Source organism: Oryctolagus cuniculus, chromosome 11, assembly GCF_051225735.1.
Source record: "Oryctolagus cuniculus isolate XC-2025 breed Fujian yellow rabbit chromosome 11, ASM5122573v1, whole genome shotgun sequence".
Taxonomy (NCBI): Eukaryota; Metazoa; Chordata; class Mammalia; order Lagomorpha; family Leporidae; genus Oryctolagus; species Oryctolagus cuniculus.
Window position 1 is genome coordinate 83,507,868 of NC_142877.1, and position 27,438 is coordinate 83,535,305.

Here is a 27,438-nt window from a genome sequence, read left to right on the forward strand (position 1 = left end):
AGTGATTCCAAGTTGAAGACTGCTCATGTGTTAGCAGAAGTGGGAAGGCTGGAACCTCAGTGACATTTCACTTCTAAATGGCAACAGAGAGACACGGCCCATGCCTAGGAAAGAGCTTTAGATGTCTTTGACTTAAAAAATAAACAGCTTCCTGGGGCAGGCATTGTGGCACAGCAGGTTAAGCCACTGCTTGAGATGCCCACATCCCAAATCAGAGTGCCTAGGTTCAAGTTCCACTTCTACTTCCGATCCAGCTTCTGGAGAATATGCCTGCAAAGGTAGTAGATGGTTCCTGACACCCACATGAGAGACCTGGATGGAATTCCAGGCTCCTGATTTTGCCCTGTCCCAGTCAATGAAAGATGTATATTTTCTCTCTCCCTCTCTCTCTCTAAATAATAAATATATGAATAAATTTTTACAAAAATAAATAAACCAACTGTGTAAAAAATGATTATGCAAAACACATTAAAAAGACCACTCGCTTGTGCTGCGCCACAGTGCCAGCATCCCATGTTGGAGCACCAGTTTGAGCCCTGGCTGCTTCACTTCCAACACAACTCGATGCTATTGTGTCTGGGAAGGTAACAGAAGATGGCTCAAGTGCTTGGGCCCCTGCTATCCATGTCGGAAACCCGGATGAGGTTCCTGGCTCCAAGATTCAGTCTGGCATAGCCCTGGTCACTGGGGCCGTTTGAGGAGGGAATCTCTGGATAGAAGCTGTCTCTGTCTGTCCCTCTACCTCCATCATTCTGCCTTTCAAATAAACAAAAATCTTTTTTTCAAAAAAGAAAGACCACTTGTCATGATCAAGTGGAATTCATCCTAGGGCTCAACACAGAGAAATCAATAAATTTGATATACAACATTAACATAATTAAATGCAAAAATTATGATTATTTCAATAGAAGCAGAAAAAGCATTTGGTAAAATTAACACATCTTCATGAAAAAACTCCCAATAAACTAAGTATAGAAGGAACGTACCTTAATACAATAAAGGCCAAATATGACAAATCCCCAGTCAGCATCATACTAAAATGGGTAAAGTTGAAATCTTTCCTTGAATATCTGAATCCATACAAGAATGTCTACTTCCACCATTTCTATTCAATAAAGCACTGGAATTCCTAGCCAGAGCAACTAAGCAAGGGAAAAGAAACAAAGGGCATCCAACTTGGAAGAATTCAAAATGTCATTGTTTATAGATGAAATAATCTTATATAAAAAACTCTGAAGTCTTCAAAAAAAGTTTGCTAGAACTCAAATTAGTGAAGTAGCAGGATACAAAATCAACAATATACTACTAGAAAACTGACAAAAATCAAGAAAACAATCTCATTGACAATGACTAGAAAAATGAAATAAAATACCTTGCAAATAAAATTAACAAAGTAAATTTATCTAAATAAAACTGTGAACATAAATGGAAGAAATTGAAGATGGCACAAGTAAATGGAAAGACATCCTGGGTTCAAGGATTGAAAAAATATTATTAAAATAGGCATGCTACCCAAAGTGACCTACAGATTCAATGCAATCTCTGTCAAAACACCAATGATATTCTTTGTAAAAATAGAAAAACAATGCTAAAATTTGCATGAAAAGACCCCAAAATAGTCAAAGCAATCTTGAGCAAAAAGAACAAAGCTAGCGGAATTACACTATCCTACTACAAAGTATGTAACAGAAACAGCATGATACTGGCATGAAAACACACACTCAGACCAATGAAACAGAAAACAGGACCCAGAGAAAACTAATTCACTCCCAAGCAACTGATTCTCACTAAGTTACCAAGAATACACACTGGGGAAGGGACAGTTTTTTCAATAAATTATTCTGGGAAAATTGTCTCTCCACATGTAAAAGAATCAAAGTAGATCACTATATATTAAAGCATGCTCAAATAGATCAAAGACTTATATGTAAGACCAAAACTATGAAATTACCAGAAAAAAAAATATGGGGGAAATGCTTAAACATTGCTCTGTACAAACATTTTTTGGATAAGACATCAAAAGTACAGGAAACAAAAGCAAAAATAGACAAGTAGTATTATATCAAACTAAAACTCTTCACAACAAAGAAAACAAGCAACAGAGCAAACAGACAATATATAGTATGGTAAATAATATTTGTGAACTATTAACTGATAAGGGGTTAATATCCAAAATATACAAGGAACTCAAACAATTCAATAGCAAAAACAAATAATCCCATTTAAAACTGGGTAAGAGATCTAAATATCCATTTCTCAAAAGAAGACATGCCAACAGGTTCATGAAAAAAAAAAAACAAAACACTCAACATCACTATTCATCAGGAAAATGCATATCAAAAACCATAGTGTGCTAAAACCTCACCCAAGTTAGAATGGCTATTATCAACAAGACCAAAAGTAACTAGTACTGGCGAGAATGTGGACAAATGGTATACTTAAACATTGTAGGTAGAAATGTAAATTAGCACAGCCATTATGGATAACAGTGTGGAATTGCCTCAAAATATTAAAAATAGCAAACCAGATTGCTATTTGTGCTGTGCCTCAAGATAGCAGGGAAGATTCCTTGAGAATATAACTTTTGGTCTGAGTTTGAGAAAGAGAAAAAGAAAATGTGCAAGGGAAGTGAGGGCCTTCTAGGCAGAAAGCACTACTAGTGCATACCCAGGCACAGGGGCACAGCTTAAACAAACAAAGCAAGCCTAGACTGTTCAGGTAGATCTGAGCTCAGGATTCACGTGGAGGAACAGCAGCAGGAGATTGCCCTGGGGAGCCCGGCCAGGAAGGCCATTGTATGTATTGCTAAATTCACTAATGTACAACTTTGAAAGAACTGTTCATTTATTATTGAATCTCATTAACTTATACACATATGTACAGAAAAGGAATTAGGACGTATTCAGTGCAGACTTTCATCTTCTGGATGAGGAAACGAAAGTCCAGAGAACTTTGTCCAAAAGACTAGAACTCTTGAGTTCCATTGCAACGGTATTGTTTGGTCCTGTATTACCTGCCTTTGGAAAATCAGACTAGAGTTGTCCAGTGATAGCTAAAGGCACAAAGAAATTTTCATCTTTACCCACAGAATTTCAACTTTGCACATAGAATTAGTGTTTCAACCAAAACCTCAGCTTTGAAATATGTTAGAATCAAAGACATATAAATTATGTGATTATTTTGTTTTAAGCCACAAGATTTGGAGTAGTTTCTTATGTACCAACAGATAACTGGCACAGCTTTTAGTATCTGTAAATAGAATATTGCTATAAAATAAACCTAACAGGAAAATGAAAAAAAAAAATAACAACCATATGATCCAGCATTCCAACCACTGGGTATGTATACAAAGAAAAGTAGTATGTAAAACAGATTCCAGCACTCCAATTTTAATTGCAGCACTATTCACAACAGGCAAGAGATAGAATCAACTGAAGTCTCCTTCAACAGAAAAACTGATCAAGTGATGCATATATACCGTGGAATACGATTCAGTCATAACAAAGAATAAAATTTTGTAATTTGTGACTACATAGATGAACCCAGAGAACATTATATTGAGTGAAATAATCCATGCACCAAAAGACAAATATATGATCTCACTCATATATGGATTAAAAAGTTGATCTAATAGAAATATAAAGTATAAGAGTGATTCAGCAGCTGAGACAGGGAGAGAGAAAGGGAGCATGAAAATTGGTATAATGTCAGACGGGAGGAATAGCATCTGGTGTTCTGTACAGTAGAGTGACTATCACTAACAATAACGTATTATATGAGTATATTTCAAAATAACTAAGATTTTGAATGTTCTTACCACCAATAAATGATGATTATTGCAAGGGATGCATATGCTAATGGCCCTGACTTGTTCATTTCACAGTGTATACATATATGGAAACATCACTCTGTACCCCAATAACTTATAATTATCAAATGTCAATAAAAATACAAGAAAAATTCATTGTAACCCCAAGAAATTTAAAAGGCTTTTCTCCCAGAGTGCTCTACATTTGGATAATATCCTGAGATACTACTGATAATTTGAATAAGGGTTAATCTGGATGAGTCACTTTCCTGCTCTGGATTCTCCCAGAAATGTAATAGAGCAAACTCATAAACGGGGGAAAATAACATTCTGTGTGTGTGTCGCATCTGTCAGGCCTTGTACACAGGTTAAGTCACTAAAATCTAACAATATAGGCTTTGTGATCCTCCAAATGAGGAACTGGAGAATCAGAAAGGTTTACTTCTTAAGGTGACATGGCTATCTGGGATACAAACTAGGGACGAATAGTTTCCATGACGCGACACTGCCTTCTTGGCAACAACATCAGGGGCAGAGACGCCGCAGAACCTGCGGAACTGTCTCACGGAGCCCAGCCGGCTCTGCTGGAGAGCTTCCACCCATCATTCTTTCCAGTGGAGATAAGATCAGGACAGTGAGAAGATTCACATATCAAATATGACTCCAAATTCAAATATAGATATTTGAATACCAAACCCATACACTTCAGTGATTTAAAAGACATTAGATCATTATAAAAATTAAGAGGGATTAGGAGGGGAAGGAGGAGGGGGGTGGGAGCATGGGCATTAGGGAGTGTCGGGTGGGAAGTATCACTATGTTCCTAAATCTGTATACATGAAACACATGACACTTGTACACCTTGAATAACAATTTTAAATGACAAAATATTGCTTAACATTTATGCCAAGTGTTATTATATGATATGTGCTTAAAATTATATTTTTGGAATTACCTTAAGAGGTAGGTAACTTATTAGCAATTTCACTAAGGTTTTCATTACTTTGTAACAGTACTTCATTTCCTATCGAAATTAAATTCTGAAATTTGATCATCTACTTCACGTAACATAACTTGACCTTTTAATGACTTCTGGGTGTTCTACAAGTTATACCTGACCTTAAATGGTGAGGATTGGCTGTCTGTGAGAATTAAATGAGGCAACTACTAAATGCTAGGCCTTATTATAGGCAGTAGGAAATGTAGCAGTGAATGTAACAGTTTTGCCCTGGAATGAGATGTTAGTAGGAACATTTTATAATTCATGAAAAAAGAAATATTCCTAATATACAATTTCAATATAGGAATTCCAAAATCTACTGATTATAATAGTAGCAGATAGGAATAAAACTTCTTAACATGATCACATTTGAACACAATCTGTTAAATTATCAGTTTGTATACTTGTTACATGTCTAAAAAGTTTGGTGATATTCCTTTCAATCAGGTATGTTACTTAGGAACAAATAAGGGTGATTTAAAGTACATTGTATACATTGTTTAGTCTTAACTTCTTTAGGGAAAGTCCAAACTCTAAAACTGTAACAGGTTATCCAATAAACTTTCAGAATCCAGCTGGTACTAAGTGTAACCCAAACACTAATGAAATGTTAGGAGCCCTTTTCCAACATCTGGATATTAGAATATTTCAAGACCAACTGCCTTGTATTTACAAATTTGTAGCAGATACTTGACATTAAGTGAGTTGAACATCCAGGCTGTTAGAATTGTTACAATGTGCTGATGGTTCATTGACATGCTCATTTATGAATTTTCAAGTAAACATCTTCATTCCAACATCATATTAAAAATAAAACTACTTATAAGACAAATTACTCAATTATATCTATCAGGAAAAAGGAAATTCACAAACTAATATGCTACAATTTTATAATCACAGCAAGGAAGAATATATTGGTATTTAATTAGAAGCATTTTTTAAATGCTTGAAGCTACCAAAATATCACATTTAGAAAACCTTATCTTTGAAATGCTAGGAAATTATTTATGAATCCTTGTGAATTTTATCTCTCTAACTTAGCTCCTTAACATTTGTTAAATTCAACATTCCTTCCCTGTAAATTTAGCTCTTATCAAAAGACGTCCACCCTATCCATTTATTTAACCATGCTTTCTCTGGTATCTAGGCACAGTACATCTTTCTACACCAGTGCATTCTGGATCTCTTATCACATAAAGGGAATAATCAGCCCATCTGTTTTGTTAACTATTCAGCACTTCAGAAGATGGACTCTTTGGATGCCATGGAAGGTACAGAGACAATGTGAATCCAATTTACTAGATAGATCCTATAGTTGGAGCAGTGATGTCATAATAATTGTTATGCTTAAGATGTTTTAGAGGCTGGGTTACTTCACCTATCTTTATTTTTTGCATTTCTCTCTAATCTAACCTTTCCATCTGGTGCTAATATTTCCATCAGGATTATATTTTTTCCATGAAAGTTAAATCTTTGGAATTTTGACTATAGTACTCTGTGGTAATATATTTATTTATGTTATAGGTGATGTTGAGCTTGAATGGGAAGAAACCACCATGTAAATGTTTAGACCAAAGCTTATAACTGGAAGACATTTTCAAATCCCAGGAGCCAAAACTACACCTTCATTCTTCTGGATTGAAATATGCAACCTTAAAGAAATCTCTTCACTTCCCTTACTGTGCCTTACTACATGGATTGACCATTTCATGAATACTTCTAGGAAAAAGCTAATTCTGAATAGTTACTTGTCCAGAATAAATATTATACATTTAAAAATGTATAAGAAAAGATGCCCCATAGGCTTTCGAAGGCCTGTATATTTTTTGAATAAGCCAAATATAAAATTATAATTTTATTAGCATTAATATTTCAGTATGATTTCCCCTACACATCAGACTGAATTTTGAACACAAGTAGTAAATGTTGATTCAGTAGTGTTATTTTGGCCTCCAGGGTGTTGACATTTCTTGTGGATAACTTCCAGGACTGTCATAATGATCTGTACTTCTATGTATGCCCCTGTGTTTTGAATCTTCTGTTTTATGAGTGCTGAGATATCATCTCTTGATCCTGAACAGCTGAACAGTAACCCCCTGACACTGCAGGGATTACTTAGCCTTTCCACAACACACAGTAGCTCTTCAGGGATACTTAGGGCTATTGAAATTGCATTGTGATCTTTAGTTTTAAAAAATCAAAAGAACAACTAAAATTCCATATTGCACATTTGAAGTTAAAGAGTATCTTTCCAGCCTGCTTACATTTGCATCTTTTCAGGCAAAAAGTTCTACGACATTATTGTGCAATCAAATACATATTTAAATGTGTCAGAGTATTTATCTATCATATATATATATATATAATCAAATTAAAATTTTTGAAAGGTTTCTTCAGCAAATATATATATATATATATAGTAATGAAAACAAGTAGCGTGTTGTAAGCTTGTAAAATAATGATGTGCTGCTGTGGTGCCAACAGAGACTTCTGAGTATGTTGCATTAAATAGTCTTTATTGCATTTCTCAAGAGTGATTATTAAGAAGTGTATCTGATGGAACTGAAAACAAATTTACCAGATTAGAGCAACCTAGAGAGTTTTATTAAAAATATCTTTCAGCCTCCATTTAATTAGAAAGTGATAATATACTCTTTTGAATTATATGAAAATGTTATCATAGATTTCAATTAAGTATCATAAAAATAGGTAATATAAGTACTGCATTTCTTCTATGATAAGAATTATATCTTATGCTTTTTTCTGCTGGAATTTACATATGGAAAATGTGATGGCCAATAAAATTGAATTTTAATGAATTGTTTTATAGTATGATCCCAAAAGTCCTTACTGCAATATGAATTTGATTTTATATTACATATTAAGATATAATTGATTCATACTTGTAGAATATAAATTATGTATCTCAAGTCATATCTAAGTATAATGTAATCATATAATTTCCCAAGGTATCTGTACATAGGAAAGAATTTTAATATGAAATTTATGATTCCAGAAACTAAATCCTTTAGTCTCCCAAGCAGTCTCTTGAAAAATGTGAAATTTGCTTTCTGTTTTTCATTACAAGGATGTATAAATACACTCAGTCCACTACTGTCCCAATCAACTTGTTTACTCTATAGAAATTTACAGAAAATAATAAACTTTGATAAGAACACTGAAAGATTCCAGTTGGAGTTACAAGTTCTTCAGTTTCCTTTGTGTCAGTCATTAAAAAATGTATGGCTATCCAGTATAAGTTTTTGTATTCATGAAAGATGGGTAACATGGACTGCATTAGATGATTTTTTTTAAAAAATTCAGTACACAGACCAGTTTATTTTCTATAATATCTGTGTAAGAAAGATTTTGCTTCATTATCCTGGGAATCTGTAACAGATGAGTAATGCACATCTCACTAGCTGTATGACAAAACTATAACTGAAACCGAATTCAAAATCACACACTAAGGAAGCCAAATTTTCTCTTAATGATATTGTGAAATAGCAAATTTATAACCAAGTTCTACAGTGGCTACAAGTGCAAATTAAAATAATAAAGAACATCTGTAATGTTTTTAGATTAGATTTGTCAAAATACATTGAAGCACATGTACAATAAATGAGCCACATGTGTTTCATATGAACCAAATGAAACTGGAGCTCTCAGAATGGTTTGCCAGAGACAAAAACAGCTGTGGGTATCACCTATACATTCATTCTGCTTTAAAATGCATAATTTTCTTCATTCAGTTTATAGGTGAAATGTGTAAGTTTTACGAAAACACTAAAACTTGACTGCTTCATAAAGAAACAGTAGATTTTAAACAAAACATAAAACTCAACCCTTTTACCATGAAACAAAGAAAATACATGAAACAAATGTACCATTCATGATACTCAACATCTACTTACAAATTACTAGAGATAGGAAAAAGCAATGAAATGTGACCCATAGCCAGGAAATGATCCATTAGTAGATGCATAAATAACAGAATCAGTAGATAAGAATTATTAAGACAGCTATTAATATGCTAATAGAGAAAACTATAAATATTACTAGACACTACAAAAAATTAAAAGGATACTTCCATGGTTAAAGACCTTATTATCAGATGACAGTACTTGATTGTATGTGATTAAGAGCAGATTAGACACTGCAGGAGAAAAGATCAATAAATTCAAAGACAGGGCAATAGGAAGTAGCAAAAAGACAAAAAAAGGATGAGAAAAGAAAAGCAGAGGTCCACAGTGAGCTGTGTGAACATTGCTAGTGTAACTATAATCAGATTTATAAAATAGATGTTGAGAGAGCAAATATTTGAAGAAGTAATGCCCAAATATTGCCCTAATCATTTGACAAACACAAATCTACAAATTGAAGAATCTCAATGAAATCTAAACATAAATGTAAACACATGAACACATTACCATTCCCCTCTTTGATGCACATATACACATACTGCATTTTCTGTACAAATACATCATTTCTGTATGCACACACAGAACTACACCGAGCCACATCCTAACAACAAGTCAACAACACAACATTTAAAAGTAAACAAAGATATGCATGTTCTGCAGATCTATCAGACCACAGTGACCTATTCAGAAACAATGTAAGTTAACAGACAATGGAATGATTTTTACAAAGCACTGAAAGTACTTCCTCAAACTGATAACAACAATGGCAAAACAATGCAGGTATATTATACTCAGTGGTGAACTATGGAAAGCCTTTACTCTAAGATCAAGGAAAAGACAAAGATGGCACTCTCATAGCTTCTATTCATCAATGTTTTATTGGTATTATTAGCCATTATGATAAAACAATAAGAAGAAATAAACAGATTAGGGTTTGTAAAGGAAAAAAGAAAAACATTTATATGCATAGGAGATATAATTATGGATGAGGAAAATCTGGAGAAATCTATAAAAACATACCTGCTACATATAACAAATGCCTTTAAGTTACAAAAATCAATTTTATTATATTCTAGTAATGAGGGACTGAAATTGTAATGAAAATATCATTAATAATAGCATCCACAGATATGAAAAGTTGAAAGAACTTTACAAAATATATGCAAGACCTAAACACTAAAAACAACTAAACATTGCTGAGAGGAATTAAAAATACTGAAAATGCACGTTTATTCATGAACTCCAAATCTCAGTGTGGTTAAGATGTTGATACTCTCCATGTTAATTTTATGCATTAGGGAAAATATCAATAAAATTCCATTAGGGTTTATTTTTTAGAGATTGAAAAGCTGGTTTTATAATTTATATAGAAATGATGCAAATGATCTAGAAGTTTATAGGAAAAAAGAAACTCTTAGACACCTTTGGATAAGCAAAGATTTCTTAGAATATAAACAAAATAAAATATAAACAAACAAACTGATCAACCGAACTCCCTCAAAAGTATAACAACCTCCTTCCTGCTTTTTAAATGACTATTAAGAAAATGAAAAGTCAATCCACAGGCTGTGAAAATGGGAGACAATATTCACAGTGCATACATTAAGACGTATCTCAGGAATATATTTGCAAAGTAATTCACACACAGAGAGGAAGGCAGAAAAAGAGCCAATACCTCAAATGATGCTGAGCACCAATACAAAAAATTGCCCAACATGATTAGCTGTCAAAGAAATGCAAGTAAAAACTGCAAGATACCGCTGCAACCCAGTAGTATGCTTACAATTACAGTTACCAAAAATATCAAGTCATCCTGGCAATAATTTGGAATAGCTGGAACAGGAAGTACAAAATAGTGCAATCACTTTGGAAAAACAGTTTGGCAGTTTACTGTAAAGTTAAATATACTACCGTATTAACTTACTACCCAACGTCACTTCTCTAAGTCATTTTCTCACGAAAAAAGACTTCTGTCAATGTTGTTAGCTTTATTCACAACAATCAAAGGAGCTGAGTCCAAATGCCCATCAACCATAGTGGATAAACAAGTTGTTACATACCGAAGTGATTCATAATACAACTTAGTAATAGAATTACAATTAACTTTAATACATGTAAGAATAAGGTGAATTCTCCAGAACACCATGCTCAGTGAAAGCAGACAGACAAAATAGAAAAGATACTGTTGGGATCCATCTATATGAAGCTCTAGCATAGATCAAACTAATCTACAGTGATAGCAATTGAATGAATGGCCAGGTGGCTTGTATGTGGGGAAACTGATGCCAGTGGTCAAAAGGGGTCTTTGTGAGGATAATGAAAATATTCTATATCTTAAATGGACACAGATGTTTTGATGTTTTGAACTGTACAGCTGATGAATAAATTTTATTCTATATAAAGTATAATTCAATAAGGTTATTAAACAGAGGGTGATAAAGTTTTAAGACGTTCATGTCATTTATACATAGTTTAATGAATGCATTTATTATGGTACAAAGTCACGAGTGGGAATGTAAGCACTGTGTCACATCAGAATCGTGGTTTCTGCACCTATGGGATGACTGCAAGTGGGGAAATGGATTGGTTTGGAATCAGAGAGAAACACAAGGGTTTCAAATGCATTTGTAATTTTTTAAAATTTTATTTAAAAGGCAGAGCAGTAGAAAGAGAGAGAGAGAATCAATCAAAAAGGGACAGAGATCTTCCACCAGTTGGTTAATTCCCCAGATGTGGGCAAAAATCAGGGCTGGGTCAACTGAAGCTAGGTGCCCAGCATTCCGTCTGGGTCTCCCACATGGGTGGCAAAGACCCAACCACTGAGCCATCACCCGCTGCCCCCAGGATTGCATTAGAAGGCAGCTGAATCAGAAGAGTAGCAGGGACTTGACCCAGATACTCTGATATGGGATGTGGGTGCCCCAAACTGCAGCTTAATCCACTGCCCCACCACACCCATCCCCGCACTTGCAATTTTGTTTTAAAATTTCAAACAGATTTAGCAGCACTGGTAGATTTGCCAAAGTTAAGTAATGAGTAAAAACCATTGTATTTTTATAATTTTGTATTTCAAATAAATCATAACTTAAAAATCATGACTAAAATCTAAATTGCAACACTTTAAATAAATGGAACAAAATGTCTATGGATTATCTATATTTTCACAAATAAAACTGTCCTGCTTGTCTGCTTGCATGAGTGCACTACGAAGAGAAAAATCAACAAACTGTTATTTATTTACCCCTTTTCCATAGCACTAACAACTGGTGTTTTAAACATTAAACGTAAAAACATAGAACTCCACCTGCTCCGAGGGCTTTCCAGGAAATTCATTAGTCCTATTCATTTAGTTCTGTAAGCACGTGAATTTCCACCAAAGCTATAATGAATTCACTTGCTGGACTCTCCCACAGAGTGTACTACATTCATAAAGATGATGAACAGTAACAGGATTAGTTCCTACTCAATGAGATATTAAATCAGAAATTTTATGTATTCTTGTTTTTAAGAATAGACATTAAATGTGATATGAATAATTTGTATAAGTAAACCATTATAATTTATTTGGTGTAATTATTAAGCATATTAATTATTAAGTATTTTTATTGAGTCACTATCATATGCTAAGCACTCTTCTAAGGACTTTACAAAACTGAGTTCATTTAATCTCTCAATAATTCTTGAAAATAAGTGCTATTATCTGCTTTAAACATATGGGTAAACCAAAGCAGAAAGAGGCTGAATAACCTGCCCAAGGCTATAAAACAAGCAAACGCAGAAACCTAGACCTGAATACAAGAAGTCAGGCTTCAGAGCCGAGTGTTTGCCACCATACCCTGCCACCTTATGTAGAGATCACCAGACATGCAGCACTATCTCTGATCACACCTACTTCAACATAGTTCACACATATGAACTCTACCACCATTCTCAAGAACAGAAACCTCAGGATCATGTCTGTAACAGTCTATGGAAATTCATTTCTTCATATTTCATACTAATTAAGTAATACTGCCTGGCTTTGTTTTTGGTATCTACTCCTATATGATTTCTGTTGTTCACTGTCTCCCCCAATTAATATCTAGTCCAAAGCAAATCATAGTCCTTTTTTCCCTCTGCACTTTAAGCCAAATGGATGCCCCTGACTCAGCTCTGATCATTTCACTGATCCTTCTGGTAGCGCTTCATTACCTATTGAATTAAACTCACATTTGACATATGCCTATTCCATCGGATGCCTCTTTTTCTTGCTTGGCCTAAGTAAATTAGAATACTTGCTGCTTACTAAAACAGATCCCACACATTCTCAATACCGCGTTTTGGCACCTACATTCCCCTGCATCATTAATAACTTCATACTTCTCTGAAGGCATTTTTGCAAATCTTCTCCATTGGCATTCTTTATTGACTAAGGTTGCCAGCAGCTTATCAGCAAAGACTAAGCTTTTCTGATGATTTTATCCACATAGCATTTTGCATAACATTTTATACAAAAGAGAAGCAAACACTTTCAAGCACAAGTTTGTCCTTGCAGAAGTAAAATAATGTTCCCTGAGTGAAAACAAATGTCCCTGCCAATTCACACAAGCAAAGATATCTTTCAGTGGGAGCAAACACCTCTGGATCAAAGACAAATGAAGGGAGAACAAGGAGGAACTGGCATATCGTAATGTATCATCTGTTCAGGATTATCAGTCATTCCTAAGGAAACCAAGAACTTGACAGCATGCAAAAAGTCTTTAAACATCTAGGTTGACAGAAAGGAATTCTATACATTTTGGCAACATACTAAAAAGCAGTTTATCAAGTCTTTTTTTTTTTTACTACATTGCATACACTTCAACAAACTTGGTTATCCAGTTCATACAATCCATATGAAACAAAACTGATAGTTTATATCCCTACATTGTGCATATGCAGAAAGTTATATACATATGTACCTACTAAAACACATATGCCTTCAAAACCCAAAAATTCTGAACCATTTAGTGATATTCCACATTTCAACAGCTACTTGGTAGAACAAAAGTAAATATTACTATCAGTGTCTATGTGCCCTTACTTAAAAAAAGCCTTGTTTTCCCCGTCAGACATACTACGTTTATTCTTTAAGGAGATAGGATCAGGTTTAATGTGTTTTGAAAAAGATCTCATAAAACTAATGTGGCTAAAAAGGTAGGGTAAAGTAGCTTCAACCTGGAACAAGACATCCCAAGGCGTGAAGCAAGTGCTGGAGATGCAGAGGCAGGTCTGGCCTCAGCTGCCAACGTGAACATGCATGGAGGCAGACAGCAGCCCAGAGAGTCGAGTAAGCGCGACAGGTGGTAAACCGGGCCAGCAGGACACATGAGAGTGGATGAGTAAGAGGCAGCGTATCAGAGCAGACAGGTGAAGCGAGGCTAAGGAGAATCCAGGAACTGGTGCAATGCAGATCCAGGAAAGCCAGCAGCGGGGAAGTGGGTCAGCATGGATCAGGACGCCACTCCCTCTGTGGCGGATCCCTTCCACAGGGACATACCCAAGCCACACACCCAGGCAGGGTTGGATGACCCCTCACTGTAAAGGAATCTTGATAGTGCCTAAGAGCACTAAACAAACAGTATTTGAACGGACAAATGAATGAATAAATAAATAAATAAATCTTTTAAGTTATTTGGGTATCGGAATTCAGAGGCAGAAAATCATCAAAATTAGGTACCAGAAATATATTGCCTCTAATCTAACTGAAAAATCATAGAGAAAACAGAAAGAATATCAGGCAAAATCTATTTGGCATAAAATATCGTATTTCTAAAATATATAAATAGACTGAAAGTTGATAAATAATACATGCTCTAATGCAGGTGACTAGATAGATTGATAGACTACTGTGAACAATCACTTAATATGAATGAAAAGTTCATATCCCATTTAATGGGAAAACTAGTTTACTGACTATCCAAAATGTTACAAACAATAACAAGTGGTTTAACATGGTACATTTCTAAAGAAAGCTATAAAGCAAAGAAATTTAAAATGCTGTTATTTTTTTTTTAAGTGAGGGAAGCCTGTTATAAAGAACTTGGTTCTTCTCCAACTACTTCATGGATTTGATATGGCAGTTTAAAAATCTTAATAGAATTTGAATGTCTCAGATGTGAAAAAACTAACTCATTTACAATTATAAATGACAGAAATAGCTTTCAAAATAGTGGGTAATAAGATTGTTGAGAGAACTGCACATTCATATGTTAAAATGTCTTATTATCTAAATAAAAAAGCATATTATCAAGATGAGAAGGAACCAATACCTGGATGAAACAGACAACTTTTTCACACATAAGCTGTCATAAGATTTAATAATAACTGGGAAGGAAATATCATCCACAAATGAGAGAACAATAAGCTAGCAAGGCTAAGTGATGGTAGGGAACCTGGCTGCTATGGAAAAAAATGAAATCACATTAGATTTAACATCCTCACCAGAAATCAAAATGGATTTTCAAGAGAATAAATCTTAGTATGTCCCAAGACTTTCTCTCCTTTTAAAGTCCGTGAATAATTTCAGCCTTTTCAGGAAAACAGATCACTCAACTTTGAATGCCTCATGGAATCTATCACCCCACTGTTAGATACTTAGTTTTCCACAAATGTTTTTTTTTACTTTGTTTGGGAAGCAGAGAGAAAAAAGAGAACAAGACTCAGAAAGAGAGAGAGAGAACATACCTGCTAGCTCCCAAGAAGCCTGCAACAGCTAGGATGAGACCAGCCAGCACTGGACCAGGCCCAGAACTGGGAAATAAACCCAAGCACTTCATGTGGTAGCAGAAAGCAAACTTCTTCAGCCATCGCCAAGACCTCCCAAGGCCCGCATTGGCAGGAAGCTGGAATCAGAAGGCAAAGCCAAGTAGAGAAATCAGATATTTCAATACGAAACACACAAATAAAACCCGCAGTTTAGACAACTAGGCTACTTAGAGTAACCTTATTTCCTGGTCTTATCAATTTAATAAAAGTGGCCTAAAATATAATTAGGAAAAAAGCTGTTAAAACATAATAAAATAAAGAGCAAGCCCTGAGAAAACCCTGAACAGACGAACATAGTGAGGCTCTGAAAATAAGCTTCACCTTGCTTGAATTGCAAACATACCTGAAACAACTTGGGCCATTTCTTATAAATTCCAGAAGAAAAAAAATTAAACTGAACAAATCAAAAGCCTCCAACTAACAGTTGTATAACTAGGGACTTTCCAATGGAAGATACAGAACAAATGAGGTAACTGTTTAACTGTAACCAACCAAATGTGTTTTTTGTCTTGTTTCTATATTCACTCTCTATAAAAAGCATTCTACTTGCATTTCATCAGAGCTTGAAACGACTTTCCATTTGGTCCTGATTCCCAAATCACTGTTTGCTGAAATAAATTCTTTGCAGTTTTTATTGTGTTCAGTTTATCTTTTTACAGATTTTATTCCTAAACCTGAATTTCCGAAATAATTGGAGCTTATTATTTGAAGCAAACAACCTGGTTCCTTGCTCCTATAATCCTCACAACTGTATGTGTCTATGAAAAAAACAATTCCACTTAATAAGAAAATTAGGTACATTTGCTGTGAATGTAGTACAGGTCTTGTTTCCTGGTCCTAAAATCTAAGATTGTGTTTTGTTTAAAGAGATGTATTAGTTCTCCTTATTCCTAAATTCCTGTTTTACTTTCTTGAATGATATTTACTTGATTTTCTCACTACAAAAATGAGTAATGCTTATAGAATTTTTATAATCTATAGAAAACTCTAAAAAATTAAAATAAAATTACATCACTATCATTCTAGTACCAGGTACTAGTACATCAAGATTTCATGAATATATTTATTAATACAACTGGAAGACTTATAGCATTGGCTGGAAGTATGTATGACATTTTGCTTTCAAGATTTGGACTTGGATTACATAAAATTTACAAAAAAAAATTTAGTAAATAATTCAATTTGAAAATTTGCTAAACTAAATCAGTTGAAAGAAAAGGCCTATTCCATTATTATAAGTTCTTCTCTAAGTTGACTGGATCATTATTTTTAAGTATATTTTAAGTATATTTATACATTAATCACTATTTTTTCAATTTTCTTAAACTTTTTAAAATATTTCTTATTTGTTAAAGGAGGTCTTTAAAGGAAAATGTCACATACCTAATAGACTACATGCATACTGAAAGCAATATAACTCAGCAAAATAGTAACCCTAACTTAATTTTTAAATGCGATGCTACATAATCTAACAAGAAACACTGCAGTGATACAGAATAGTTTGCACTTTAGCTTTCATAGTTCTCATAATACATATAATGAAGGCAAGGTGATTTGATACCAAGAAGAATGCCATTATGTTAACTTCTACAGCAAAAACAAACTTTCAAACAAACCCCCACTCACACATTTCTAGAGTTATTTATACAAATTTTAATTCCAGGAAGAAATTATTTATAAAATAATATATGGACATGAATTATTTATCTAAGCTTTCTGTGTGCTTTTCACTTTAAGTGTACAATGTGACGATGTGAGGCTGATATTGACTGTCGTGGGGCTATGGCTTACATAGAGTTAATATGTCTAAAGCACTTCAAATGGTAAGTGGCTCAAAGTAAGTACTTGTATGCATTGGCATTTATCATTATCATTATCATTATCATCATTTGAATCTGGGGAAGATTCCAAGATGGCTGAATAGGGGAAAGATGTACTGTTCTACACAAGAGAAAGTGGCCAAAAAAAAAAAAAAAAAAAAAAGTAGATGAAGTACATTCCATGGGGAGAGTAGGAGAGGAATCTGCAGTAGAAATTCTACAGAAAGAAGAGGGACACCACAGATCAGAACAGAAGGTACAGATGTGCAGCAATGAGTACAGACCCAAAAACAATCCCCACAGCCAAGAGCTGGAGAATAAGCCAGCACTGGAGGGGGAGGTGAGAAAAGACTAGAGCAGCCTGTGCCACTGGTGATACTGCCGGAGGGAGAGCCTTGTGGACCAAACTGTCTTTGGGTCCAGTCCAGCCTGGAGCACTGACCGAAGGTAGGACATGACAATACAGCCTATCAAAATTAAAGGACTCAGCAAAAGCAGTGTTAAGAGGGAAGTTTATAGCAATTGGTAACTCCATCAAGAAATTGGAAATATATCAAATAAATATGCTACTGATGCATCCCAAGGACCTAGAAAAAACAACAAACCAAACCCCAAATTACTAGGAGGAAAAAATAACCAAATTAGAGATTAAATGAAATTAAAAATAAAAACAAAAATACACAAAAGGTAAGTGAAATGAAGAGCTAGCTTTTTGAAAAATTAAATAAAATTGAAACACCATTGGACCAGCAAACCAAAAAAAAAAAAAAAAAGCAAAAAGAAAAAGAGAGAGAAGACCACCAAAATTAAAAAAAAAAAAATTACAAGGAGATGTAACAATGGATACCACAGAAATAAAAATAATCATCAGGAATTATTACAAATAGCTATATGTCAACAATGTGGAAAGTCCAGAAGAAATGGATAGATTCCTCTTCACATATAATATACCATAACTGAGTAATGAACATAGAAAACCTAAAAAGACCCATAACCAAGACAGAGATCTAATAAGTAATAAAGATCTTCCCAACAAAGCAAATCCCAGAGCCAGAAGCCTTCACTGTAAAATTCTACTAGATGTTTATAGAAGAACTAATTCTACTTCTTCTCAAGCTATTCAAAACAAATAAATGAGAGAATATCCCAAACTCCTTCCATTAGGCCATCATGAACTTACTTGAAAACCAGAAAAGGGTACAACAAAGAAAGAGAACTATAGACCAATATTTTGCACAGAAAAAAAAATCCTCAACAAAATACTAGCTTATCAAATCCAACAAAACAACAGAAAGATCATTTACTCAGACCAAGTGGGATGCAAGGATGCAAGGATGGTTCAAAACACCCAAATCAATAAATGTGATACATCACATTAACCAACTGAAGAATTAAAACTATATTATTATCTCTGCAGATGCAGAGAAATCATTTTATAAACTACAACATCCTTTCATGAAAAAACCCTTAAGCAAATCGAGTATAGAAGGTACATGCCTCAACAGAATCATCGCAACATAAGACAACTCCACAGCCAGCATCTTATTTAATTGGCAAACAACAGAAGCATTTTTACAAACATCCTGACCCAGACAAGAATGCCCACTTTCACAACTGCTATTCAATATGGTCCTGAACGTATTAGCCAGAACCATTAGGCAAGAAAAAGAAATCAAAGGGATACAAATTGGAAAGGCAGAAGTCAAATTATTTCCTGTTTGCAGATGACATGATTCTACATAGAGAGGAACCAAAAAACCTCACTAACAGACTATTTGAACTCATAAAATCATTTGATAAAGTTTCTGGATATGAAATTAACACACAAAGTTAATAACCTGTGTATATACAGACAATGCTATGTCTGAGAAAGTACTTGCAAGGTCAGTCCCATTCACAAGATCTACAAAAAAATTTAAATACCTTTGAATAAATTTAACCAAAGATATGAAAGACCTGCATGAAATTATCACAAACCATTAGAGAAAAAAAAATAGAGGACACACATAAAAATGGAAAAAAAAACCTTCTATGTTCATGGATTGGAAGAATTAATATCATCAAAATGTACATATTGCTGAGAGCAATTTTTCAGATTCAATGTGATCCCAATCAAACTCCCAAAGACATTCTTCACATATCTACAAAAAACAATACTAAAATTCATATGGAATCACAAGAGATACTGAATAGCATTCTCAAACAAGCAATCAAAAGAGCTAGAGGCATCACACTACCAGATTTCAAGACACACTACATGGCACTTATAATCAAAATAGGCATGGCACAAAAATAGATGTGTAGGGGCCAGCGCTGTGGCGCAATGGGTTAACGCCCTGGCCTGAAGCGCCAGCATCCCATATGAGTGCCGGTTCTAGTCCCGGCTGCTCCTCTTCCAATCCAGCTCTCTGCTATGGCCTGGGAAAGCAGTATAAGATGGCCCAAGTCCTTGGGCCCTTGCACCCACATGGGAGACCCAGAAGAAGCTCCTGGCTTCTGCCTTCGATTGACACAGCTCCGGCCATTGCAGCCATCTGGGGAAGTGAACCATCAGACGGAAGACCTCTCTCTCTCTCTCTCTCTGCCTCTCCTCTCTCTGTGTAACTCTGACTTTCAAATAAATAAATAAACCTTTAAAAAAAGACCAGTGGAATGGAATAGAAACTCCAGAAATCAATCAATGCATCTACAGCCAATTAATCTTTCACAAATTAACTAAAATCAATCTCTGGATAAAGGACAGTCTCTTCAACAAATGGTGCTAGGAAAACTGGGTCGCCACATACAGAAGTATAAAACAAGACTCCTACCAAACACCTATACAAAAATCAACTCAAAACAGATAAAGGATCTAAATCAATGAACTGCTACCATCAAATTTCTAAGGGAGAAGATTGGACAAACTCTGCAAGACACTGGCATAGGCAAAGATTTCTTGAAAAAGACCCCAGAAGTACAGGCAGTGAAAGCAAAAATAAACAAATGGGATTACATCAAACTGAGAACCTTCTGCACTTCACAAGAAACACTCAGCAAATTGAAGAAGCAACTAACAGAATGGGATAAAATATTTGCAAACTATGCAGTTGAGAAAGGTTAATATACAGAAGCTATAAAGAGCTCAAGGAAACAAACAATGCAGTTAAGAAATGGGCAAAGTACTTGATCGAGCATTTTTCAAAGCCTAAAATTCAAATGGCCAAAACACTCATTAAAAAGGGCTCAGAATCCCTAGCCATCAGGGAAATGCTAATCAAAATCACAATGAGATTTCACCTTTCCTCTGTCAGAATCACTCTCATACAGAAATCAACATGCTGGCTGGATATGGCAAAAAAAGTTACCCTAATCCACTCTTGGTGGGATGGTAAGCATGTACAGCCATTGTAAAAAAAAAAAAAAGATTTACCACGCCAAACCTGGGTGTGTCACCTTATGCACACCCTTAACCCTGGAGAACTGAACAGAGCTCTCTTGCCACACCCACTACAAGCCTCTAGAGATTCACTGAAATAAGACATTCCACTTTTCTACACAGTCATAGTACAATGACAAAAGCTACCACAGGGGGGAAAAAAAAAAAAAAAAAACAATGAGTAGTTTCACAAATGCCAAACAACAAATGCACCAATCCAAGAAACAAGAACAGAGAAAACAACATGACACCCCCAAAAGAACATGACACTTCAATACTAGATTGTGAAGACAATGAGATATAAGAATGCAAGAAATGGAATTCAAAAAAATTGATAAGATTACACAGAATTAATCAAAAGCAAATGCACGAACTACTGGAATCTGTGCAGGACATGAAAGAAAATTTCTCCCATAAAATTGAGTTCTTAAAGAGGAATCAAAATGAAATGCAGAATTCAATAGAACAAATAAAAGATGCAATGGAGAGCCTTAAAAACAGAATTGGTGAAACAGAACAAGGAATATTGGACATAAAAGACAAAGCACAGAAAAGTCTACAGTCAAATCAAACACAAGAAGTGGCAAAACGAAAAAACACTGTTGGGAATCTAGAGAATACAAACAAACAAACAAACAAGCAAACAAACAAACAAAAAAAACAGGTCATAGGAGTTTCTGAAGGCATGGAGAGAGAGAAAGGATTAGAAGGGTTTTTAGTGAAATAATGGCAGAAAATTTCCCAGATTTGAAGAAAGAAAAGGACATCCAAGTGCAGGAAGCTCACAGAACTCCCAATAGACATGACCAGAAAAGATCCTTGCCACAACACATTGTAATCAAACTCACCACAGTGAAGCATAAAGAGAAGATTCTAAAATGTGCAACAGACAAACGCCAGATTACAGTCAAAGGATCTCCAATTAGAATCACAGCAGACTTCTCATCAAAATCCTACAAGATAGGAGGGAATGGTGAGAAATAGCCCAAGGGGCTGGCGCTGTGGCTCACTTGGTTGATCCTCCACCTGCGGCGCCAGCATCCACATGGGCGCTGGGTTCTAGTCCCAGTTGCTCCTCTTCCAGTCTAGCTCTTTGCTGTGGCCCAGGAAAGCAGTGGAGGATGGCCCAAGTACTTGGGCCCCTGCACCCACAAGGGAGACCAGGAGGAAGCACCTGGCTCCTTGCTTCGGATCAGCACAGCGTGCTGGCTGTGGTGGCCATTAGAGGAGTGAACCAATGGAAGGAAGACCTTTCTCTCTCTCTCTCTCACTGTCTAACTCTATCTGTCAAATAAAAAAAAGATACAGCCCAAGTACTAAGAGAAAAAAACTGACATCTCAGAATATTATATCCTACAATGCTCTCATTTGTGAATGAAGCTGAAATAAAGACCTTCCATAATGAACAAAAATTGAAAGAATTTGTAACCACCCGTCCAGGCCTGCAAAAAATGCTTAAAGGTGCATTACACACAGAAACATGGTTGTAAATATGGAAGAAGGTAAAGTAAGAAAATCTCTCAGTAAAAGATCAAAGGAAGGTCAAATTATAAATTAGGAATATTTTTGGAAAAATGGCAGGGCAAAGTCATTACTTATCAAAAGTCACCTTGAATGTAAATAGCCTCAACTCCCCAGTTAAAAGACTCACAATGTCTGAATGGATTAAAAAACAAAACCCATCTATTTGCTGCCTACAAGAAACACAGCTCACCAACAAAGATGCACAGTCCGAAAGTGAAAGGATGAAAAAAGATATTCCAAGCTAACAGAAACCAAAAAAGAGCTGGTGTAGCCATCTTAATATCAGACAAAATAGACTTTAACACAAAAACTGTTAAAAGAGACAAAGGAGGGCACTATATAATGATTAAGGGATCAATTCAATAAGATGATGTGACTATTATAAACATATATGCACCTAATTACAAGGCATCTGGCTACTTAAATAAATGTAAGAGGATTTAAAGGGAGACTTAGATTCTAATACAATAATATTGGGGGACTTGAATACTCCACTTTCAGTAATGTACAGATCAACCAGACAGAAAATCAACAAAAAAATAGCAGATTTATTTGACACTATAGACCAAATGGACCTAATGGATAGCTACCGAACTTATCAGCCTACAGTTGCAGAATACACATTCTTCTCAGCAGCGCATGGAACTTTCTCTAGGATTGAACACATACTAGGCCATAAAGCAAGTCTCAGCAAATTCAAAAAATCAAAATCATACCATACATCTTCTCAGAACACAATGGAATGAAACTGGAAATCAGTAACTGAGGAATCTCTAGAGCATATGCAAATACATGGAGACTGAACAACATGCATCTGAATGAATAGTCATAGAAGAATTCAAAAGAGAAATCAAAAACATTGTTGAAACAAATGAAGATGACAACACAACATATCAAAACTTATGAGATACAGCAAAAGCATTGTTAAGAGGAAAGTTTATAGCAATAGTTGCCTACATCATATAATTGGAAAGGCAACTAAATGAGCTATCGATGGATCTCAAGGATATAGAAAACAACAGCAAACCAAATCCAAAACTACTAGGAGAAAAGAAAAAATTAAAATTAGAGAAGAAGTCAACAACAAAATTGAATCAAAAATATACAAAAAAACAGCAAAACATAGAGACGGTTTTTTGAAAAAATTGACACACCATTGGCCCAACTAACCAAAATAAGGAGAAATAAGACCCAAATCAATAAAATTAGAACTTAAAAAGGAAATTTAACAACTGACACCACAGAAATAAAAAGAGTAATCAGAAATTACTACAAAGAGTTGTATGCCAAGAATCTGGGAAACCTAGAGGAAATGGATAGATTCCTTGGCACATGCAAGCTACCTAAATTGAACCATTAAGACACAGAAAACCTAAACAGACCTACAAACAAGACAGAAACTCAATCAGTAGTAAAGGCCCTCCTAACAAAGAAAATACCAGGACCAGATGGATTCACTGCTGAATTCTACCAGACATTTAAAGAACTCCAATTCTCAAGCTATTCAAAACAACTGTAAGAGAGACAATCTCCCAAATTCTTTCTAACAAGCCAGTAGCACCTTAATTCCTAAACCTGAAAAAGATGCAACAGAGAAAGAGAATTGCAGACCAATTTCCCTGATGAACATAGATGCAAAAATCCTCAACAAAATCCTAGACAATCGAATCCAACAACACATCAGAAAGATCATCCACCCAGACCAAGTGGGATTTATCCCTGGTATGCAGAGACGGTTCAACACTCGCAATCAATCATTGTGATACATCACATTAACAAACTGTTGAACGAAAACCATATGATTAATATGATTATCACAATAGACACAGAAAATGCATTTGATAAAATATAACACTCTCTGATGAAAAAATCTCTTAAGCAAATTGAGTATAGAAGGAACATTCCTCAACACAATCAAGGTGGTTTATGGCAAACCCATGGCCAGCATCATATTGAATGGGGAAGTTGGAAGCATTGACATTGAGATCCAGAACCAGACAAAGAAGCCCACTCTCACCATTGCTATTCAATATAGTCCTGGAAGATTTAGCCAGAAATCTTAGGCAAGAAAAAGAAATCAAAGGGATAAAATTTGGAAGGAGAAATTCAAACTATCACTACTTGCAGATGACATGATTCTTTATCTAGGAAATCCAAAGAACTCCACTAAGAGCCTACTGGAACTCATAGAAGAGCCTGGTAAAATAGCAGGATATAAAATCAATACACAAAAGTCAACCACCTTTTTATACACAGACAAAGCCATGGCTGAGAATGAACTTTTAAGATCAATCCTATTCACAATAGCTACAAAAAATTCAAATACCTTGGAATAAACTTAACTAACGATGTCAAATTAATCTATGATGAGAATTACAAAACATTAAAGAAACAAATAGAAGAAGATACAAAAATGGAAAAGTCTTCCATGTTCATAGATTGGAAGGATCAATATCATAAGAATGTCCATTCTTCCAAAAGCAAATTAAAGATTCAATGCAATCGCATTCAAACAACCAAAAACATTCTTCTCAAATATATAAAAAATGATGGTGAAATTCATATGGAGGCACCGGAGACCTCAACAGCTAAAGCAATGTTATACAACAAAAACAAAGCCTGAGGCATCACAATACCAGACTTCAGGACATACTACAGGGCACTTATAATCAAAGCAGCCTGGCACTGGTACAAAAACAGATGGACAGACTAATAGAACAGAATGAAAACACCAGAAATCAATCCAAACATCTATAACCAACGTATATTTGATAAAGGAGTTAAACCAATTCCTGCAGCAAGGACAGTCTATTCAACAAATTGTGCTGGGAAAACTGGATTTCCACATGCAGAAGTATGAAGCAAGATTCCTATCTAACACCTAACACAAAAATCCACTCAACATGGGTTAAATATCTAAATCTACGGTCACAGTCAAAGTGGAAGTTCTCTCCTCCCTTCAGAGAAAGTACCACCTTCTTTGATGACCTGTTCTTTAAACTGGGATCTCACTTGCAGAGATCTTTCATTTAGGTTTTTTTTTTTTTTTTTTTTTTTTTTTGCCAGAGTGTCTTGGCTTTCCATGCCTGAAATACTCTCATGGGCTTTTCAACTGGATCCGAATGCCTTAAGGGCTAATTCTGAGGCCAGAGTGCTGTTTAGGACATCTGCCATTCTATGAGTCTGCTGTGTATCCTGCTTCCCATGTTGGATCGTTCTCTCCTTTTTAATTCTATCAGTTAATATTAGCAGACACTAAAATCGGAATCGGCAAACTCAAAAGGCTTCCATAGCCTTGGCAACTCATGACAAGAGCCTAGGGTCATTACTGATGCCATAAACAAGAGTGTCAATTGTTAAATCAACAACAGGAGTCTGTGCACTTATGCCTCATGTAGGACCTCTGTCCTTAATGTGTTGTACAATGTGAATTAATACTATAACTAGTACTCAAACAGTACTTTATACTTTGTGTTTCTGTGTGGGTGCAAACTGTTGAAATCTCTACTTAATATATACTAAATTGATCTTCTATATATAAAGAGAATTGAAAATGAATCTTGATGTGAATGGAATGGGAGAGGAAGCAGGAGATGGGAGGGTTGTGGCTGGGAGGGAAGTTATGGCGGAAAAAACGACTGTAATTCAAAAGCTGTACTTTGGAAATTTATATTTATTAAATAAATGTTTAAAAAAATCTAAATCTATGACCCAACACCATAAATTATGAGACAGCATCAGAGAAACCCTGCAAGATATTGGCTCAGGCAAAGACTTCTTGGAAAAGACCTCAGAGAAATAGGAAGCCAAAGCCAAAATTAAAAACTGGGATTATGTTAAATTGAGAAATTTCTGTACAGCAAAAGAAACAGTCAGGAAAGTCAAGAGGCAACCGAGAAAATGGTTGAAATTATTTGCAAACTATGCAACTGATAAAGGATTAATAACCAGAATCTATAAAGAGATCAATAAACTCCACAACAACAAAAGAAACAACCCACTTAAGAGATGGGCCTAGGGGGCTGGTGCCGTGGCTCACTTGGTTAATCCTCCACCTGTGGTGCTGGCATCCCATATGGGTGCCGGGTTCTAGTCCCGGTTGCTCCTCTTCCAGTCTAGCTCTCTGCTGTGGCCCAGGAAGGCAGTGGAGGATGGCCCAAGTGCTTGGTCTCCTGCACCTGCATGGGAGACCAGGAAGAAGCACTGGCTCCTGGCTTTGGATTGGCGCAGCACCAGCTGTAGTGGACATTTGGGGAGTGAACTAATGGAAGGAAGAGATTTCTCTCTGTCTCTCTCTCTTACTCTCTGTAACTCTACCTGTCAAATGAATTAAAAAAAAGAGAGAGAGAGAGAGAGAGAGAGAGAGATGGGCCAAGTATTTAAATAGACATTTTTGAAAAGAGGAAATCCAAAAGGCCAATAGACACATGAAAAAACGTTCATGATCACTAGCTGTCAGGGAAATGCAAATCAAAACCATAATGAGTTTTCACCTCATCTTGGTTAGAATGGCTCACATACAGAAATCAACAAACAAGAAATGCTGGTGAGGATTTGGGAAAAGGGTACCCTAATCCATTGTTGGTAGGAATGCAAACTATTGAAGATAGTTTGGAAATACCTCATAAATCTGAATATAGTCCTACCATACGACCCAGCCATCCCACTCCTCAGAATTTACCCAAGGGAAATGAAATCGGCAAATAGAAGAGCTATCTGCATCTCCTTGTTTATTGCAGCCCAATTCACAATAGGTAAGACATGGACTCAACCTAAATGCCTGTCAACTGAAGATGGGATAAAGAAATTATGGGATATGTACTCTATGGAATAGTACATAGTGGCAAAAAAAAATGAAATCTAGTCATTTGCAACAAAATGGAGGAATCTGGAAAACATCCTGAGTGAAATAAGCCAGTCCCAAAGGGATAAATATCATATATTCTCCCTGATCTATGACAACTAACTGAGCACCTAAAAGGAAACCAATAGAAGTGAAATTGACACTATGAGAAACAATGACTTGATCAGCCATTGTCCTGACTGTTGAGAAACAGCTTATTATTTTATTCTTTTTACTATTTTCTTTTTCTAATTGATACCATTGGTTGAACTCTTAACACAGAATTATTCATAGGTGTTTAAATCCAATTTAAAATTGA

The 27,438-nt window shown here is 35.3% G+C and overlaps 1 protein-coding gene and 1 long non-coding RNA gene across 19 annotated transcripts in view; one reads left to right on the forward strand and one right to left on the reverse strand.

Moving 5' to 3' along the window:
* The window catches only part of PTPRQ (protein tyrosine phosphatase receptor type Q), a 226,715-nt gene extending 218,869 nt beyond the window's left edge, over positions 1-7,846 (forward strand). Inside the window, exons 45-46 of one of the 2 annotated variants that reach the window (XM_089307499.1) lie at positions 5,956-6,079; positions 6,333-7,846. In XM_089307499.1, coding sequence (XP_089163625.1) covers positions 5,956-6,079; positions 6,333-6,370 — 162 coding nt within the window. In that variant the 3' untranslated portion in view covers positions 6,371-7,846. The remainder of the gene's footprint in view (positions 1-5,955; positions 6,080-6,332) is intronic. The other variant, XM_089307498.1, reaches the window with a different exon arrangement.
* LOC149123551 (uncharacterized) overlaps positions 1-27,438 on the reverse strand; it is a 203,075-nt gene that overhangs the window by 148,901 nt on the left and 26,736 nt on the right. For all 17 annotated transcript variants that reach the window (XR_016216209.1, XR_016216210.1, XR_016216208.1 and 14 more), the window contains one exon: positions 15,437-15,594. This is a non-coding gene — a long non-coding RNA (uncharacterized LOC149123551). The remainder of the gene's footprint in view (positions 1-15,436; positions 15,595-27,438) is intronic.